Below are 17,813 nucleotides of genomic sequence, written 5' to 3' on the forward strand. Positions count from 1 at the left end.
ATAAACAGAAAAAATAAAAAGTTGGCAGTTTTCTAGAAATTAAGAGAGAGAGATTCTGTTGGTTGGAGTGTCTGCGTAACTCATTGCTGATACCAGACATGATTGCATTTTCAAGTTTTAATATTTACAAAAGAACACCAAAAAGTATATTAGCAATGTCCATGTCAGCTGAAGACATAATATTAATGATAGTAATAATACTTATATAATAATACCAACTTCAAAACAAATTACCACAATTTTTACTTCAACGAATTCACAATTTTAAAAGAAACACATTATTGTTTAATTCTAATACAAAAAAAAAAAAAAAAAATCAAACGAGAAACATCAAACACATAAAGTGGTGCCCATCACATCGTTACAGGTTGGAGTTGAGAGAGGCACCAGACTCTCTGTACAAAGGGGGGCAGCACACAGCAGCCCAGTCCCTTCCCTTTCCCAGGTGCAGTCTTCTCTCCCATCATGTACCTCACTGGAGCAGTTTATCAGCGAAAGAAGTTTAGAATAAAATCATTCTTAGATTCAAGAACTGCTTTAACAATCCACTAGCCTCGTGCTCAAATATTTAAGATGGATTTGGGGGGTGAGGGGGGGGGTGTCCTCTGCTGCCATTAGCCACAATGAGAGCATTGTTGCCCAAACTGTCTGGGAGTGATCCTAATCAGAATCGAAATCGCAATAAGCTTTACTGTCATCATACTACAAGTATAATGATAATAAACTAACAATACACGAGCCATTCTGCCAATGATTTCAACCATGCTCAAAGGCAACAGGTTTATACTGCAGTCACTTCAGTGACCAACTTCTACACCCTCTGCTCTTTCACACACGGCAGCAGAGGGTCAGTATCATAGAAGGCTACTGGGAATCATCAGCTTCTGTGTGCTTAAGATTTTTCTCATGGTGTTAAATTAGTGGCCATCCTGTGAAAACAACTCTGTAAGATGTCAGGTGGGGCTAGTTGAGCTTTTCGAGTCAGCTCGCTGATGAAAAGCAGCTTTATAAAAGAAATACATCCCATAAAATACAAGACAAAGTCTAAAAGGAAGAAATAAATATGAGCTTGGGCCCTCATCAGCTCTTGTGCCTTAACACATCGACATCAAGGCCGTCTATGCAGTAGGCTTGTCACTGAACTGTTGTGCTGCGGCAATTTTCAAAAAGTAAGCTCTGCTTTAAATGTGCTTTCAGTCAAGGTCAGTCAAGCAGTTCCAGCTCTGTCAAACAAATCAGAGAGAGAAAACTGTACAAACCAAACCTAGTGAGTCATCAGTCAAAAGGACGCACTCAGCATGTGACAGGTGCCCTCCCTCCTTTGCTTATCACTTTCAATTCTCTTGTCATCAGTAATATAGTTAGACTGCATTTAAATCACTACAATTTCCTCTGATCCACCGAGCTGGAGAGTTAAAGCTGTTGTTCTTTCACACTATTTTGATTTTATTGTGCAGATTTTGTTTTTACACAGCCAGTCCTCGATTTCAGGGCTGATGCTTATATTAGAGACATGACTGTTATCTCTTACTTAGCATCAACAGATCAGTTTACTTCCACATGCATTGTTTTGAAATAAAAGAAGATTTTGTTTCAGCTGATTAGTTCTTCAGTTGCTATGATTTATTCATTTCTGTGTCCCAAGGTCTTACCACACAAAAGTAATCTTAGGTTATTCACCCTACTTGGATTTCTCACTTCTTCCTCTAACCCCTATCCCCTTCCTTCCCAACCTCCCACTTATTGTTATTTACAAGACCTGGAATTTCCAGGAGTTCTGGTCTTTGTAGTCCAGACAGTCAGTGGCATTAAAATTGAGCTTCCAGGCAGCTTGGTCCTTGTAGTCTAGACAGTCGACGGCTCCAAAGCCCAGTGAGGCGGCTGTGTAGCCCTGAGAGGAGAGCGAGGCGGGGGACTGGCTGAGGGGCCCACCCATTGAGGAGGCTGTGATGGGGCTCAGGGCACCTCCAGTGCCCGAGAGCTGTGGGTGCATGGGGGACAGATAGGAGCTACAGTCCAGGCCAGTGAAGTACGACGAGGACCCTGCATAGCTCTGGCTATAGGCTGGGGCCTGGCTGTAGGTCATGGGGTAGGTGGTGGTACGCTGCATGCAGGGGGTGGTGGAGGCAGACAGGGGGTCTGGCAGGGGAGAGATGGAGGCTGGGCTCCAGATGGACACTGTGGCGCTAGCAGAGCTGGAGCTGGGGGTGATGGCGGTGCCTGGAGGAGGGGGTGGAGGGCTGTAGGGTCCATTGGTGGGGTTGGCACTGGCTTCAGTGTTGGCCTCACGTGCAGGGGAAGCCTTCTTTTTAGGGGGTCGCGGTTTGGACTGGCCTGTGCTCTGTTGCTGCTGCTGGCGGCACTTGGCACGACGATTCTTGAACCAGACCTGAAGGATGGCATAGATGTATCAGAAAGAAGGTTAAATATGAAATCAGTATTGAGTAGTAGTTATCAAATCCTTAAATACTTAAGTATTTGAATAAATATTCAAAGTGGAGAAGCTCCTATTGCAAGGAAACTTGTGTTGTCTCTCTGTGTCTGTAAAAGTCTCACTTTATACTAAAAAATAATACTAAGACTTAATATAAAAACAATACTATGTACACTGATTGTAATGTGTTACCTGGACACGGGACTCGGGCAGGTTGATCTTGAGGGCCACCTCCTCCCTCATGAAGATGTCTGGGTAGCGGGTTTTGGCAAACAGAGCCTCGAGTATGTCCAGCTGTGCGCGTGTGAAAGTGGTACGCTCCCGACGCTGTTTACGTGGGGTGCCTGCGAAGAAAAAAAACATCATCATCATTATTATTATTATCGTTATTATTATTATCAGCATTAAGTTTGCAGAGTTCTGTGTTCTTTATTTATTTATTTATTTCTTCAAAAGATTCAGCTCGGAAACGTATGTTTTGTTTGTGTAACACTGACCACAAAAGACTTTCACGGTTCAACAGGCCGATAGACTGGAAATAACACACATGTTCCAATATATAATAAGCTAATAAAAACCCTCGGTGCATTATTAAGGGACTCACTAACAAAGATCTCCAGAAAAAGAAAAAATGACCGATTTGTTATGAAGCGAGTAAGTGAGTTTTGTTCTTTGTCTTGAATTCGCTAATAATAAATATGATTCTACAAATTGAACGGCCCGATAATGTCGACAGGGGCCTACATTTATAGACGTTGTTTTAAACAAATACCGAATGGAATTCAATTTATTTTAGTCGATCATTTTCGTCTCACACGCCGGACGAAGCGCAGTGCTTTAAATTGGATCGAATAAAATGATATAACAGGTCGTTTACCTTACAATCCATAACTGAGACTAGAATCGAAATATACAGCAAGAAGGAACGAACATCACTCCGAAGTACCATGAGTTTTAAAAATTGCCTGAACTCCACGCTAATTCAAACTCTAACCTGTCAAGAAGGCCAAGCTATTCTTTCTGTCACCAGAGCCAGACCTCGGCATCGTTTCATTCAGACTCTTTTCTCAAGGATAACAGATGCTGATCGAAACATGTAGCACACAATGTAAGTAGCCTGGTATTCATTCATGAAAAACATTATGGCTCAAAGTAAAACACAATGAGCATCCTTTTGTAAATAGGTTACATGATAAGAGCAACAGATTGGAGTCTGTTCCGATGTTAAGTCTGTGTGAGAACAGGCTGCGTTTCTATTCACACACATTTTTTTATTGTTTTTTGACTCTATAATCCGCTGAACTTATAGGTCAAATGAACACATGTTGTGATGGTTGAAGAATCAGAGACGCTTATTCGTGCTCATAAACATAATCTTACAGCTGCATTTTAAAAGACGCGTTTCTCTTTTTCACTGACCATTTCACTTAAAAATTACGACATTTTCACCGAAAATTCACCGAGATAAACTTTTTTTTCCCAAACAAAACTGCACTGAAACGACATACTTAAATAATTGAGAGAAAGCATATAGTCAAAAAATCACAGGCCATTACTTACTGGGATATCCAACGGCGGTTGAATGCAGCAGATCCATGCCCGGGCCGGACAGCGTTAACCCGTTCACGGCGTAATGGGGTTGCTTAATGTAGGACATCATGCCTCCTGCCGGCTTTAAAACACTCCCTCACTCCCTCACTCTCTCTCTCCTTCTCTCAGACCGGGGGCCGGGTCTCCTAGCTAGTCTCCAGGGGGTGTCTCTCTCTCTCTCTCTCTTTGTCTCTCTCTCTCTCCTTTTTTCTGTCACTCCCTCTTTCTCTGTTTTTCTTCTACCCTGGGTTATTTGTCACTTAGTTGTTGTTCTTGATTTTCTTTCCTTGCTGACCTTGTCCTTTATTACCTTTTAATGTCCCCCTGACTGAGTGCCGGAGAGCCAGGCACCTGTGGCTCTGTCTGCAGCTCCACGTAACGGAGGTGCACCTTTACACCTGTGTTAACTTGACGCGTAAAAACACATAGGACGTGTCTATAAGCCACGCTTTCTCTATCCAGATGAGAAGAAGAACAACAACAACTAATTTCAGCCCAAAACAGATTAAGACACCACCTAAAAATAATACAGACTAACTAAACAAGACAAGTGCAATCACACAGTTTGTCCATACAAGTCGTGCGTAATTGCGGTGCGCACGGACGTCGCCAGGTGAAATGTACCAAAGGCGGCAGTTCCACAGCGGTTCGACCCTCTGTGGTGATGGGTGATGGGTGCTGAAAAGTGCAGAGACCCCTGAAGGTACCTGGTCCCAGAGGAGAGGATCTGGATCTGCAGAGTGGACAACTGAGGCGAGCAAGAAGAGGCTGGCTAATTAGAAGTAACTTCTTACCCAAGTAGACACTCAGAGCCCTCCCTCCCATTCTCTCTCTCTCTCACTCTCTCTCTCTCTCTCTCTCTCTCTCTCTCTCTCTCTCGTTCGCGCTCCCGCGGACACAGGCGCGCGCACACGCATATACTGTCATTATGTATTGTGAAGGATTTGGGAAGACAGTTTGACTTTATGAATATATTTCTTATAGAGTTTAAATGTATATTTTATGTCTGATATATTTACATTTGTTGAAACGTGTAAGATACGATTGAACTTTTTGTCACTGTAGCAGCACTTTTACTGGAAACCGCAGTAATTAAAAAAGAAAAACTGGGATCGAATTAAGTTCCGGTCGTGTTCATACAGGTACTTGGTAAGTTTACTTCATACAGTTATGGTGAACGATAGGCTGTCTTCTGGTCTGGTTTTAAAGAACCTCAATAACATTTCTAGTCTGTTTTCGATTCTTTTCCAGGTTTGTTCTTATGAGCCATTTTGGAAATTGGCCTCCTAAAATAATTGGGCGACTGTGCCTGAGTGTGGGGACAGAGGCAGAGCAACCGAGAGGCAGTGAAGGGGGTACAGGCCGGATTAAAGGCAGCACAAAGGCCGCGTTGTTCTGCTGCTAAATCCCCTTCTGATCCCCAACATGCTCCCTCAGGCCCATTCATCCATTCATTCACAGTCAATAATAATAATAATAATAATAACAATAATAATAATAATAATGTTAGACTGGTCCACCCTGTATCAAAGTCCAGCTGTCTGGTTAATTCACATATTTTGTTGATAGAGTTAAATAAATATTCTTCATATAAATTTATAATGTCTATGCTACTTCATACATGTTTGACTTCCGTTCCGTATCAAAATGGATAATGTATTCTGTGGTAAAACATAAAGGAAATGTTTTGTTTTTCATTTGCAACAGTCAGGCCCACAGTCGACTGAAACAAAGTGTTAAATAACTTAACGTAATTGTAACGGAACAATTAAAGACAGCAGAGAACACATTAAGACTTATTTGTTTAAGATTTTCTAAAAGGCTTTAGACTGTAAAGATATTTGTATCTTATGCTTACGGCTCTATACATTTTTCCAGAATTAAATTTTGGTCCAAACGACTGAGTTGACGATAGTTGTAATTAAAGGTAATTTCGTTTTATCGCCTTATTCATTTCTACATAATTTGCACCAATGCCGTCGGTCTTTCTTGTCAGACTCAGGGTGTGTATTCACACACACACACACACACACACACCGAGTCGCGTCTCTTCCCTCCGGTCCAGTTTGGCCTGTGCCATCCTCCGCTGCGAGACAATTCCACAGTGTCCAAAGCCGATTCTCTGCGCTTGTTAATTGAATCGGATTTCTTATAGTTTAAAATCCACACACACACACACACACACACACACACACACGCACGCAAACACACACACACACAGACCCATGTAGCTACAGCCCAAACTGTATAAGGGGTTTATCTAGCTCTGTAAAGCCAAAGCGGAGATATAAAGACACACACAGAGCGACAGAGAGACTTTACCGGCGTGTTTGAACGTTTCTAAATAAAATGTCTTCACCTGCTCAGGTGAATGTGTGTAGCTGTTTGACTGTAGGAGGCCTGTGTGTGTGTGTGTTGTTGACGTTTGGATACCTCCAGTCTCAAGTGGACGCCTCACCTGCTCACGTCCAGGTACGCTTTGCTTGTTTATTTGGTTGGTTGTTTGCTCGCTTGTTTGCTGTTTTGTTGCTGTGACTGAACTTGAATTAAACTAACCAGCAGGACAGATAACTGCTAGTTAACTGCGGGGAGTCCGACGACAACATGTCTCGAGCTCTCCAGCTGACAGAAAGAGGGGGAAAAACGGCGGGAATAGCGAGAGACTTCAGATATGCCTCAGAGCGCGCGACGCTGCTCGCAACACTGCCGTGCACGCGCAGCCTTCACGCACCTGCTTCACTCAGACTCCTCTGTTGCGTTCGTTTTGTTCTTTTTGCTTTGTCTATTTCTACTGCAGCCTCACTTAACATTTATTTATATTAAACAAGAAAAAAATACAATTTGCCGTAAGAAAATGGCAGGCCGAAAGAGTGGTCATTAGACAAATAATTAGCCCAGGTCCAATCCCTGTTCAGTCGAGTAAAATAGCATGGAAAAAATACACGTTTGTACTGGCATGCTTAAACACCACGATTAGTTTTGCTTTTATTTCTGGTTCTCTATACGCGTCTAAAAATATATAGTTACATTGTTATATATCGTAAATAGATGGATGTTGCTGCAGTACCAGCTCATTCTCTCACAATAAATATGATTAATGGATTTTTGGACAGGCCCACTGTATAAATATTGCTATAAATTACACTCTAAATTCCTATCGATACTGTAATTACATTAAACGCACCAAACAGTGCTAAGTTCCTACAGAAATGGCATAGCACAGTCACTCGTTCATTAAGCCATTAATGGTTCAGTTAGTTACCAGCAACTCTGAGTTCATGGTTTTTCACAAGACCACAATGGTTTACTCAGTTTTATTCATTTCAATCACTTTTTGCTCACCAAGTAATTCAGTTTGAAAAGTTTCATCTTGTGTCTTTCTATATGGCCAAGTGCAGAATTACATAGGCACAGCCCAAGGTAAGCACTATATATCAATGCTCTTTAAGAACATATATTTTATTGTTGCATGGCATGTGATGTTTGGGGTTGTTTGTGTGGAAATTACTCTGTGATAAGAACTGCTGGTAGAGTGGATGCACTAGGACCCAGGGCAGACGCAAATTAAGGACAACCAGCACATAAGAGGCTTAGTACATCTAATCTATACTCCCACAAACACACACACACTCATGGACCTTCACACACACACACACACGCAGATACACACAACATTTCATAAACATCCCATTTTGAAACAAGCACGCATACACGTCCCAAAGGCAAACACAGCCATTGTATTTTCATTTAGTTTTCATTTTCTCCAAACTCTTTTATTCCCCTTGTTGACCTTAACTTCCATCCCACTTTGTCAGAGAACATTTGCCCATATGCTCCACTATTTTTCTCATCCCATTTCATTAGCAAGCCTGTATCCATGCGTCCTTCAATGAACTAAGAGGCAGAGAGCAAACTCATTCATTCTAAACAATTATAGCAAAAAAGGAAAAATGCTTACACAATCTTCCTCAGTGAGATCTGTGTGATTGAATGTTTCATCAGCCGTTTTTGTTATTCAGTCAATTGTACAACCGTTCCAACAGATCAGAAATGAAAAAAGGATTTCAAATTGAAATTGAAATGAAGTTTGACTCAGCCATAGGCTTCAACACAAACATCATTCTGATAAAACTTCCTGGACCTTTTTTATTAACAGAAACTACAGGCCTGGCTTTTTATTCTTTGTATTTTGTTTTACAGAAAACAGAAAATATTGAAGATAATTTTTCCCAGAATCCTTCCTGCTAACCCAGCCTTTGTTGCGTGCACTTGATTCAAATGTGCTGTTTGTTTGGATGATGATGATGATGATGATGAAAACATGAAAAGAGGAAAGACTCTTGATGATTTATGTTTGTGTCTCCATTATTGAATGATTAACAATGACATGACATATAACCAAAAACAATCCTGTCCCAGGAGACTCAAAACTTACACACACACACATGCACACATGCACACACACACACAGCCGTTAACCACACAAACACTTTTCCAGCTGTTAAGTATCTCTGACATCATGTTGTTCGATACACACACTGTTTTTTTGTATGTCTGTGTGTGCACACTGTGTGCTTATAGTGAACGTGTGTGTGAGACAGTTACACACTCACACATACACACACACGCACAGAGTTCAGCCGATTTATCATAATATGCTTTATCTGAAAAGTAAGTATCTTACCTCGGGATAAAGGGAGGAAAGAGCGGTTTGTGGCCAGATTGACAGAGGAAGGGTGGATGGAGAGAACCGAGCGCTCGTTGCACAGGGACAGAGGAGGACATCAGCTCTGGGGCTGGATCGATCACTATTGATAAGGTAACTGAGCATTAAGGGATAGGAAGGAGTGACGCTGAGAGAGAGGGCCACAAGTGTGTGTGTGTGTGTGTATGTGTGTGTGTGTGTGATCGAGAGGTAGGCTGGGTGGGAGACAGACCAGAAGGAAAGCCTGTGTTGCTTACTGTGATGGCCTGGTGGAGTTCAGACTTGTTACTGGAGGAAACTGGGAGGAAAGTTACAGATGGGGTGGGGTGGAAGGAAGAGCAGAGGAGTGTGATGATAAAACAGGGCAGAAATAAACAGAAGAAGAGAGAGACAGAGAGAGAGGAGGGGAGAGTGAGAGAGAGACAGATGGGGAAGGGGGGGTATGGGAGGGGCATGGGGCAGATCTAGTCTGTTTCCTGAGACTCTTGCAATGAATTTTTTCTTGTTTCAGATTTAGTTAAATGATTGATAGGCTGTCATTTTACAAGAGACATTGGTTTGATTGTGTGTTTTACACAGGTATTCATCATCTTACTGTAACTGTCTATGTGCTTATACGGTAGTGTTTGTGTGTGTGTGTGTGTTTGTGCGTGTGGATGTGTTTAGCTTACCTTGTGGATACAAAAATCTGTTCACATAGTTCCATGTGGGGACCTTCCTTTTGGAGACAAAATGCAAGTCCCCACAATGAAAATGATTACATTTTAGGGTGATGACTTGGTTTAAGGTTAGAGTTAGGCAAGTAATTGTGTAGGGTAGAGTAAGTCTCCAGGAAATGACTGTAAGTCTGTGAAACGTTCCAGGCATGGTAAAATAAAGTGTGTGTGTATTGAGGTCAGTGTGTGTTGACTCCTCATTAAAGTGATGTGAGGATTACTCTGTGTGAGTCCGGGACAGACCATGTGTTTCTCTGCACAGCACTTCCATCTACAGTAATGGGCCATAGGAAATGAAGGTCGCATGTACAACACAGGTTACATTTAGATGGCCCTGCTGGTAGGCTACCATTACATGTCATTAGTGTGTGTCTAAGTGCATGCACAGGGACGTGTGTGTGTGTGTGTGTGTGTGTGTGTGTGTGTGTGTTCATTTAACTGGTCTTGTGTTGTCAGCAGTCTGTCATGATCTCAGCTAAAGATAAACTCTGACTGTGGTCACTTATATAATGGTGAACTACAAGTGTGGTGATGGAATGTAAGTGGGCACATTTACTCAAGTACAGTACTTAAGTACAGTTCTGAGATACTTGTATCTGAAGTGAAGACAGCATCTCCCTCTACCACTATATTCATTTTGCATAAATCAAAACCTAAAACAATGTCTTGTTCAACACTATTGCAGGCTCATCTAGTGTTCTTCAGTGATTTTCTCATACAAAATAGTGCAAAAGCTTACAAAATTGTGAGGCACTTTCCATTTTTGATTATATATATATATATATATTATATAATATATATATATATATATATATATATATATATATATATATATATATATATATATATATATATATATATATATATATATATATTCTACTATTTACTCCACTACATTTATATGACAACTTTAGCTACTAGTTACTTTGTCAATTTAGTTTAATAATACAAAATACAATGAACACATTAATTGTGATTTAATATAATAGATTACAATAGAGCCTTATTGATTCCCAAGAGGAAATTTATCAGCTACACTGAAAGATAAACTGTATAAAGTAGTTGAATCACCTTTAACAGCTCCAACATCAATAATCCTAATCAAACAATCTAAAATACGTTATGAAATATGCCATAAGGAGCACATTTAGTTTTAGTACTTTAAGTATATGCTGATGTTAATCCTTATGTCCTTGTACTTAAGTAAAAATTTAAATGCATCATTTTTACTTACAATACTTACAGTAACAATATTATATAATAATACTACAACAATACTACGATACTTTTACACTGTGGTATTGCTACTTTTCTTCAATTACAAGATCTGAGTATTTCTTCCACCACTGTATGAGTGTACAATGTACTATATACAGTACAGCCTACATATACAACCTGCAGCGACAGTCATGTTTAGCTTACTAGCATATCAATGGAACCTCAATTACTAGTTTTAGTTGTTCAATATTGTTATACACTACTTTTTGGAATTTTATACTAATAGTGTATTGCACATTACAGAGCTAAAATATTTGTAGATTTATGATTTTACAGCATAATATATTTTATATGTACCAGAAATATTGACAGAGCTCTGCTGCCAGCATTTGCACAAATCATTTTCTATCAGTTATCCACCATATACTGACAAAAGAAGAGAGCTGTAATGACTAACAACGTTTCAAGTCAAAGGTATTTATTAATGATGCCAAATAAAAAAATAAATAAAATAAAAGAATTCTCTTGAATGTAAATATAGCAATTTTCCCCGTATTTATGCTTTCACAGTTTATGTTTGAGAGAAAACTGCAACCCAGTGTTTTTGGTGCAGGCTTCCGGCATTTATCAACTTAGAGCAAATACAAACTTCAGGTTTAAGATAAGATAAGATTATTTTTCAGGTTTCAGGATTGTGTGATTTTATGTCTGTTTGTACAGTGATTGGTTCCATTCCTTTAAGTCCTGCATTTAGACAGATGAACATCACCCATGAAGGAATGAAACATTGTTTTAGTGACTGTTGAAATCAGGAATGGCCTGTACTCATTTCCCAGGCTGGGATGTGTTAATCAGCAGAGAACTGGAAGGCAAATTTGTCCTCGCTGATGAATTTTTCTCTATTAGAAGAAATTTCACAGCATTTGTAAAAGAATGTTGCGATATTGCAGTCTGAACAGCCTCTGAAGAGTCAGTGGTGCAAGCACAGCGTATGTGACAGAGTCTGACCACGGGTTCATCTGGAAGTAATGTCTGGCCAGCATCTTGATCAATTTCACAGACAGCAGACCCCCTGCTGAGTGTATGTGTGTGCCCTGCTGTCTTCTGAGGGTAGACAGATCGCTAATCCACTACAGACTACAGCAGCAGGTGGTGTGTGTGTATTTGCTGTCATCATTTAGCCCCCTCCTTGACCACTGTCTGGGGTTTTAGCAAGTTAACACCTGTTCATGTCCTCATACTCATACACTTGTAATGAGATAAGCTGAGCAATTTCAGTTGCACATCCAAACTGTCATCAAATGCTGTGAAAATGTTTTATTCCAAAACCTGAAGTGCATCATTTTCTTTCTGTGCATAAAACCTTTGTAAAGGGGCAGGCATCAATTAGTTACTGTGATAAAAAGCAGCTCCATGAGCATGTAGTTTCTCACTTTAATTCATAATTATATGTTACTGTAATTCATTAAAAAAATGTAATTTTCATCAGGGACAAAGTACAGTCAAAACAACTAAAATTTGAACATTTGAAAATGGACAGTGTCTGTAAATATTAAAATATATAATGCAATTTGGATAAAAACATTTTAGCATTTTGTGTTCAAGTTCAACTAAAAATCCACCTGACTGCACAGACATTAGACAGTACATGATGCACCACCATAAAAAAGGAGCAGCACACACACACACACACACACACACAGTCTTCAACTTGTTAACAAAGTTCCTATGTGCATTCATATGCAGTTTCATATGCACTGGCTTATGGAGGACTGTGTGTGTCAGTGTGTGTATATACCCCCCCTGGGCGTGGTGTTCTGGGAGCATGTGTGTGCTGGTGTGCTGGAGATGGGGGCATTCTTGGGTGCGGGTGGAGGTAGGTGGGGTGAGATTGAATATGCGTGTGTGTGTGTGCGCATGTGTGTGTGTGTATGTGTTTATTTGTGGCGTGTGTATAGCATGGTACAGTAGCTTGCACCCCTCCAACACCATCCACCCCCACCTGCGCCCCCACCACCCCATATGGCAGTAGACAGCAGTAGTAATCATGGAAGTGGAGCAACAGGCCTGAGCCTCGCTAATCCTCTGCCACACTCCGACACGTGCCACACTGATGCATACCCACCCCACACACACACACACACTCACAGAAGACACCATTTATAAGTAGGAAAATTTCTATTTTTTTTTTATATTGTTTGCATTATTGTGTAAATGGTGCCACTGAACCCAAGATTAACTTCTATAGTTAAGAACGCTGTCAAACACATGCACAGCACATTTCTTGTGGCTTGCAGCCACTATTTGACATGCAGGGCCCATAGTACATCATCTCTTACTCTCTCCACAATATGAGCTTCTTTTAAATTGTGCAAAAAATTAAATGAAATCTAATTTCATGAAGCATGGATGCATGTTCATTTAAAATCTAAGCAGGGTGTGAAATGCTGGCAGAAAATCACAAAGAGTGCTTTTTAGACAACTAAAAGCAACTTGCACACACAAAAGTAAATGCACTCGCACACACAAATAGAGTCGCACACGCACCCACTGCAGCACGTACACACACAAAACCTTTTAACTGTGACGCACAAGGAGACAGGGCTACAATGGCTCTCTTATTGTTAATTGGCCGTTTAATCCTGAGGAATGCGTCTGATTAGTACCCGACGGTGGGTCAGGATCTTGCTCAACACTCTCCTTCACAATGAACAGGCTGTAACAGAGATCTGGGAGCAGACACACACACTGGTGCACACACAATCACACCCGTACATAGACAAAGTTGTGCACATAAACATTTGTAGCACAAAGAAACACACAATCAAGCATCAAGACATGTGTGTGCAGGGGCCACAGTGGCCTCACATGGCCCCTGCAGTAGCACATAGTGACCACACATGCAGTACACAGCATTGCTCCCAGCATGCATCTGCACAGTTAGTGAAGTTGAGGATGAACAATAGACAGATCCAGAAAATGTGATTTGAAAATTTGAGAAGACAAACACTTTGCACACGATCTCACCTTTACATTTGTATTACATATGTATTGTGTTTATTGTGGCTATTTCTCGCCCTCCAGAGTCTTGTCATTTAATGGTCAGAAACTCATACCACAGAGACATGGAGAGAAATTGTTTTGCATATCTATGCCATAAAGTAGATAGCTGGCTTTCTAGGTGTGAGTGGGACCGGATGTTTGCTTTGGGGTCGGGGTTTCGGTTGGTGCTTCATGCATGCTACAGTGGTCTGCATAAATCAGTGAGAGTCCATTGCAAAAGATGAAAACAAAATAAAATAAATTAGAACTTTTGCAGCAGGATGATATATTGTAAAAGTATTGGAATGGGGCTGTTTTTCAGGGGTTGAGCTCAGCCCCTTACTTCCAGTGAAGGGAAATCTTAATGCTTCAGCATACCAAGACATTTTGGACAATGCTATCCAACTGTGTAACAATAGTTTTGGGAAGGTACTTTTTCTATTCCAGCATGACTGCAGTGCACAAAGCAGAGTCCATAAAGACACGGCTGGATGAGTTTGGTGTGGAAGAACTTGACTGGCCCACACAGAGTCCTGACCTCAACCCCATCCAACACCTTTGGGATGAACTGGAACAGAGATTGTGAGCCAGGCCTACATCAGTGTTTGACATCATAAATGCTCATAAATGGATGAATGGGCAACAATTCCCACAGAAGCACTCGAAAATCTTGTGGAAAGCCTTCCCAGAAGAGTAGACGCTGTTATAGCTGCAGAGCTGTTTATGTATTTAGAATGAAATGTCATTAATGTCCCTGTTGGAGTAATGATCAAGTGTCCCAATACTCTCATCTATATAGTGTAAATTTTTGCTGTCCCCAGTAAGGGACGAAGCAGGAAAACATAAGCAGAAAGGGATGATAAGACTTTCAAACTGGTTGCAGGTAGATAGGTAAGGTCAGAGGTGACAATGGTCTACGTGTGTGTGCTTATGAGTCTGTGTGTATTTGTGTGTGTGTGTTCCGTAGGAGGTCCAGGCAGGCTGCATCACTGCTGACACACTGCTGCTGGTAAATCCAGCTTAGTGTGTCTAAAACAGGACTACAAAATCTGCCACAGGGCCCCTAATGCTAGGGCCGCTGTCACCCTCAATCACTCACACACACCTAATCCCCACGCCGTGACCCAACACACACACACACACACACACACACACACACACACGCACGCACAGCATGGCTACCCAATGTGCTGGGCCCATTCAGCTTGGCAGGCAGTCCCAGTACCAGGAGACACCAGCCACAGGGTCAACATTTCATATCGGGGGAGGGAGGAAGGAGAATGTGATGTGGAGGAGTATGAATAGGACTTTAAGCGAGAAGGAGGTGGTGGTTGAGTGGCTGAGGTGAGGCAGGAGCAGAAAGAGGAGCAGAAATTGGAACCCTAAAGTGGCTGAGGAAGTGGAAGGTTGGGATTTGGGGAGGAATAACAGGAGGGTTGAGAGAAGAAAAGCGGTATGAGTGGAGGGGTGAGGTACAGGAGGAAAAGCTCTGCCAATGGGGAAGGTGGCAGTAAGTGATGTGAGCTGAGAAAAGCAGGAAGAGCACAAGGACTGATGGAAGTGTGTACGTTTAGTAGACTGAAGAGAGAGGAGGGATGAGGGATGTTTAAACAGAGAACAACTGACAATAGAATAACTGACAGACTTTCGAGATACGACAAAGAAAATGTATCAAAGTCAGAAGCCAAAACAATTAGCAGCAGCATTAAGCTGGTGTCTCTATTAATATAAAATATGTGTATTTAAAAATTGAGCAGTCCTCAGATTCCCACATTAAATAACTATGCAAAGAGACTGTTCTGTCTGTCAACTTATGGGTTAAGTAGTGATTAACATAATGCCAAGAGTGAGAAAGTAACTCCTAGAACTTCAAGTGGCTTTTGGTGATACTTGTATAGCAACAACGTACCAATCACCAGTGTGAAAACCTTGTTCGGCTGTCCAACCTGCATTTGGGTAAAAAACAGGTCTTTCTCTCATGAGTGGGTAGAGACAAAACACAGAGCTAATACAGATTAAATACTGGACTTAAATTCACCGGGTAGACAGAGATGTGAATGAACCATCATGCTGCTCTGTAACTGTTGGATGTGTAAATATGCAACTGCTAACCAATCTGTCATTCCAACTTACAAGGGGGCGATATGTCAGTGTCGAAAGTGCATAGTTTGAAACTAACAGGAACTGTTTTGTTTCCACATTCAACATTTCATGTTTCTTAATCTTAGGAAAACATATTAATTTTGTTGTTAAAAGGTTAGTGTTGTTACTGGAAACTTGTGTATACTAGGCCAGCACTGTCAGCATGCCAGTGGTTAGCTCCAGTTAGCTCCAGGGTTTATTTAGGCTTTTTAATTCATAAGTTATCAGGTAAACTGACCCCTGTTAGAATCTCCAAAAACCATGCTGTTTTTTTAAAATATTCAACAAGGCCTCAGTAAAACCTAACAATAAACATTTTAACAGAAAACCTAATAAAAGATTCCCTGAAACTGAAACAGCTCAATGGACGTTTAATTTTTCAACACGTGTGCTTTTCTTTTTGCGAAAAGCCTGCAAGGTGAATGAAGAGGTTAGCTTTTATCAGGAATGTGGACCGGAGACAATAACGAAGACACATCTAAGAGCCCGTCAGTGAAACTCTTCACACATGTGGCCAATATGTACAACAAACACTACATACAACTTCATGATCCCTGTGACAACATCATGACATGGTGTACAGATTACTGTGGCTTGCATGATTACAGTAAACAACTCTGGCTGACTGGAAACAGTTTGAACTGTCTGGCTCTTTCATTTCTGGCTCTATCTTGCAGGCTTTATTTGCTCTCATGCAAAATAAATGCATGTCGGTCCTAATAGCAGTTCTTCTTTTTGTGTTCTTCCAGGTTGTCATGTGCATTCAGTGCCAGACATGAGGATGAAGAGACAAATACAGAACAAGTCCAGCTTTGAGTCCCCAGTTAGAGCCTTTTTTCTGAATCTCTGTTACTTTATTGAAAAGTCCAGTCTACTGGTTTACCAATATCATGCTATTTCTGTGGATCAACCTAAATGCTGACTTTTGTACCTTTCTTTAGAAAACCTGTGATGTTCCCACCTGTAAGGTAAAGTGGACACAGAGGTGAATTAAGTTAAGACGCCTATCAATTTAACTTGGATTGTCTTGCACTTGCAGCTTTAAGTAGACTAGCGGGGCTTTTTACTGCTCTCGCTTATACAAGCCTCTCAGCCTAAATCCTAATTGTGCCAACAAACTATGGATCCATTATTTAACAGGGTTAAATATATAAATTCCCCACTTTCAGTGAGTGATGTCTATTTATTTCTTCTTTCAAAATATTTTCTAGGCTTTCATTTTCTCCCTTCATAGTCATAGACTTTCAAGGATTTCATTATCAGTGAGAACCCCGATTTAATGATCCATGTTCTCAATGCCAATAGAAAATATGAATTGTTAAATTAGTCAGTTTATTCTTATTTTTAAATTATTATCAGTGTGTAACTGCAACCCCAAGCCTGTGTCTCTGAGAAACTCTTGTTTATTCACATCATGGTTCACCCATGACCTTGCAGGTAAGAATAAATGTAAAAAGTTTTTTGTTGGTGTTAAACATTGAATATTGATTTTCTGTGTAATAAAGTTGATATTTTGGTAAAAATAATCATATTGTGCAAATTCAAAGCATTCTCCTTCAATGTGTGACCTTCACTTTTTTTAATAAAGTAAAAGCACACTCAGGTTGTTGTTCTCTGTCACTGTGTGTTTTCATGCTCAAGTATGATTATGTGTGTGTCCACAAGTGCTTATACATTCAGACTGCAAGTAACATTCAGTAATTGAACAGGACAGTGATCCATATCGTCAGACTGGTGGAAACTCAGAGCAACGGACACACACACACACACACACACACAGTGAGAGGCACACATAACAAGATATCATGCCAGGATTGGCTGCCTGACAAACACATACCCATGCAATGTCCGAAGACTCGGAAGTGTAATTGTTTACAAGAGTGAAAATAGGTTTCCGCAAATAGAAAAGTACAAACAGAAACACTGAATGTTACGAAACGTTACAAGACAGAATTAGACACAACAC

At 40.8% G+C, this 17,813-nt stretch overlaps 1 protein-coding gene across 1 annotated transcript; it reads right to left on the reverse strand.

Moving 5' to 3' along the window:
- Positions 1-606: 606 nt before the first annotated feature.
- On the reverse strand, positions 607-4,631 carry LOC124058988 (homeobox protein otx5-like). The gene is made up of 3 exons (XM_046388645.1): positions 3,995-4,631; positions 2,627-2,778; positions 607-2,389 (listed from the first exon to the last, which is right to left on the reverse strand). The coding sequence occupies exons 1-3, from the start codon at positions 4,092-4,094 to the stop codon at positions 1,751-1,753; spliced, it is 891 nt and encodes a 296-aa protein (XP_046244601.1). The 5' UTR covers positions 4,095-4,631; the 3' UTR covers positions 607-1,750.
- Between the last annotated feature and the right edge of the window lie 13,182 nt (positions 4,632-17,813).

This window comes from Scatophagus argus, chromosome 5 (genome assembly GCF_020382885.2).
Source record: "Scatophagus argus isolate fScaArg1 chromosome 5, fScaArg1.pri, whole genome shotgun sequence".
Classification (NCBI taxonomy): Eukaryota; Metazoa; Chordata; class Actinopteri; family Scatophagidae; genus Scatophagus; species Scatophagus argus.

Bases quoted from the DNA above. Each gene is read 5' to 3' on its own strand.
- LOC124058988 (XM_046388645.1), bottom strand. From the start codon at position 4,094: ATGATGTCCTACATTAAGCAACCCCATTACGCCGTGAACGGGTTAACG. The intron at 2,779-3,994 runs GTAAGTAATGGC...TTTTCTTCGCAG, and splicing joins AACCGCCGTTGGATATCCCA to GCACCCCACGTAAACAGCGT. The intron at 2,390-2,626 runs GTAACACATTAC...GCCATCCTTCAG, and splicing joins TGCCCGAGTCCCGTGTCCAG to GTCTGGTTCAAGAATCGTCG.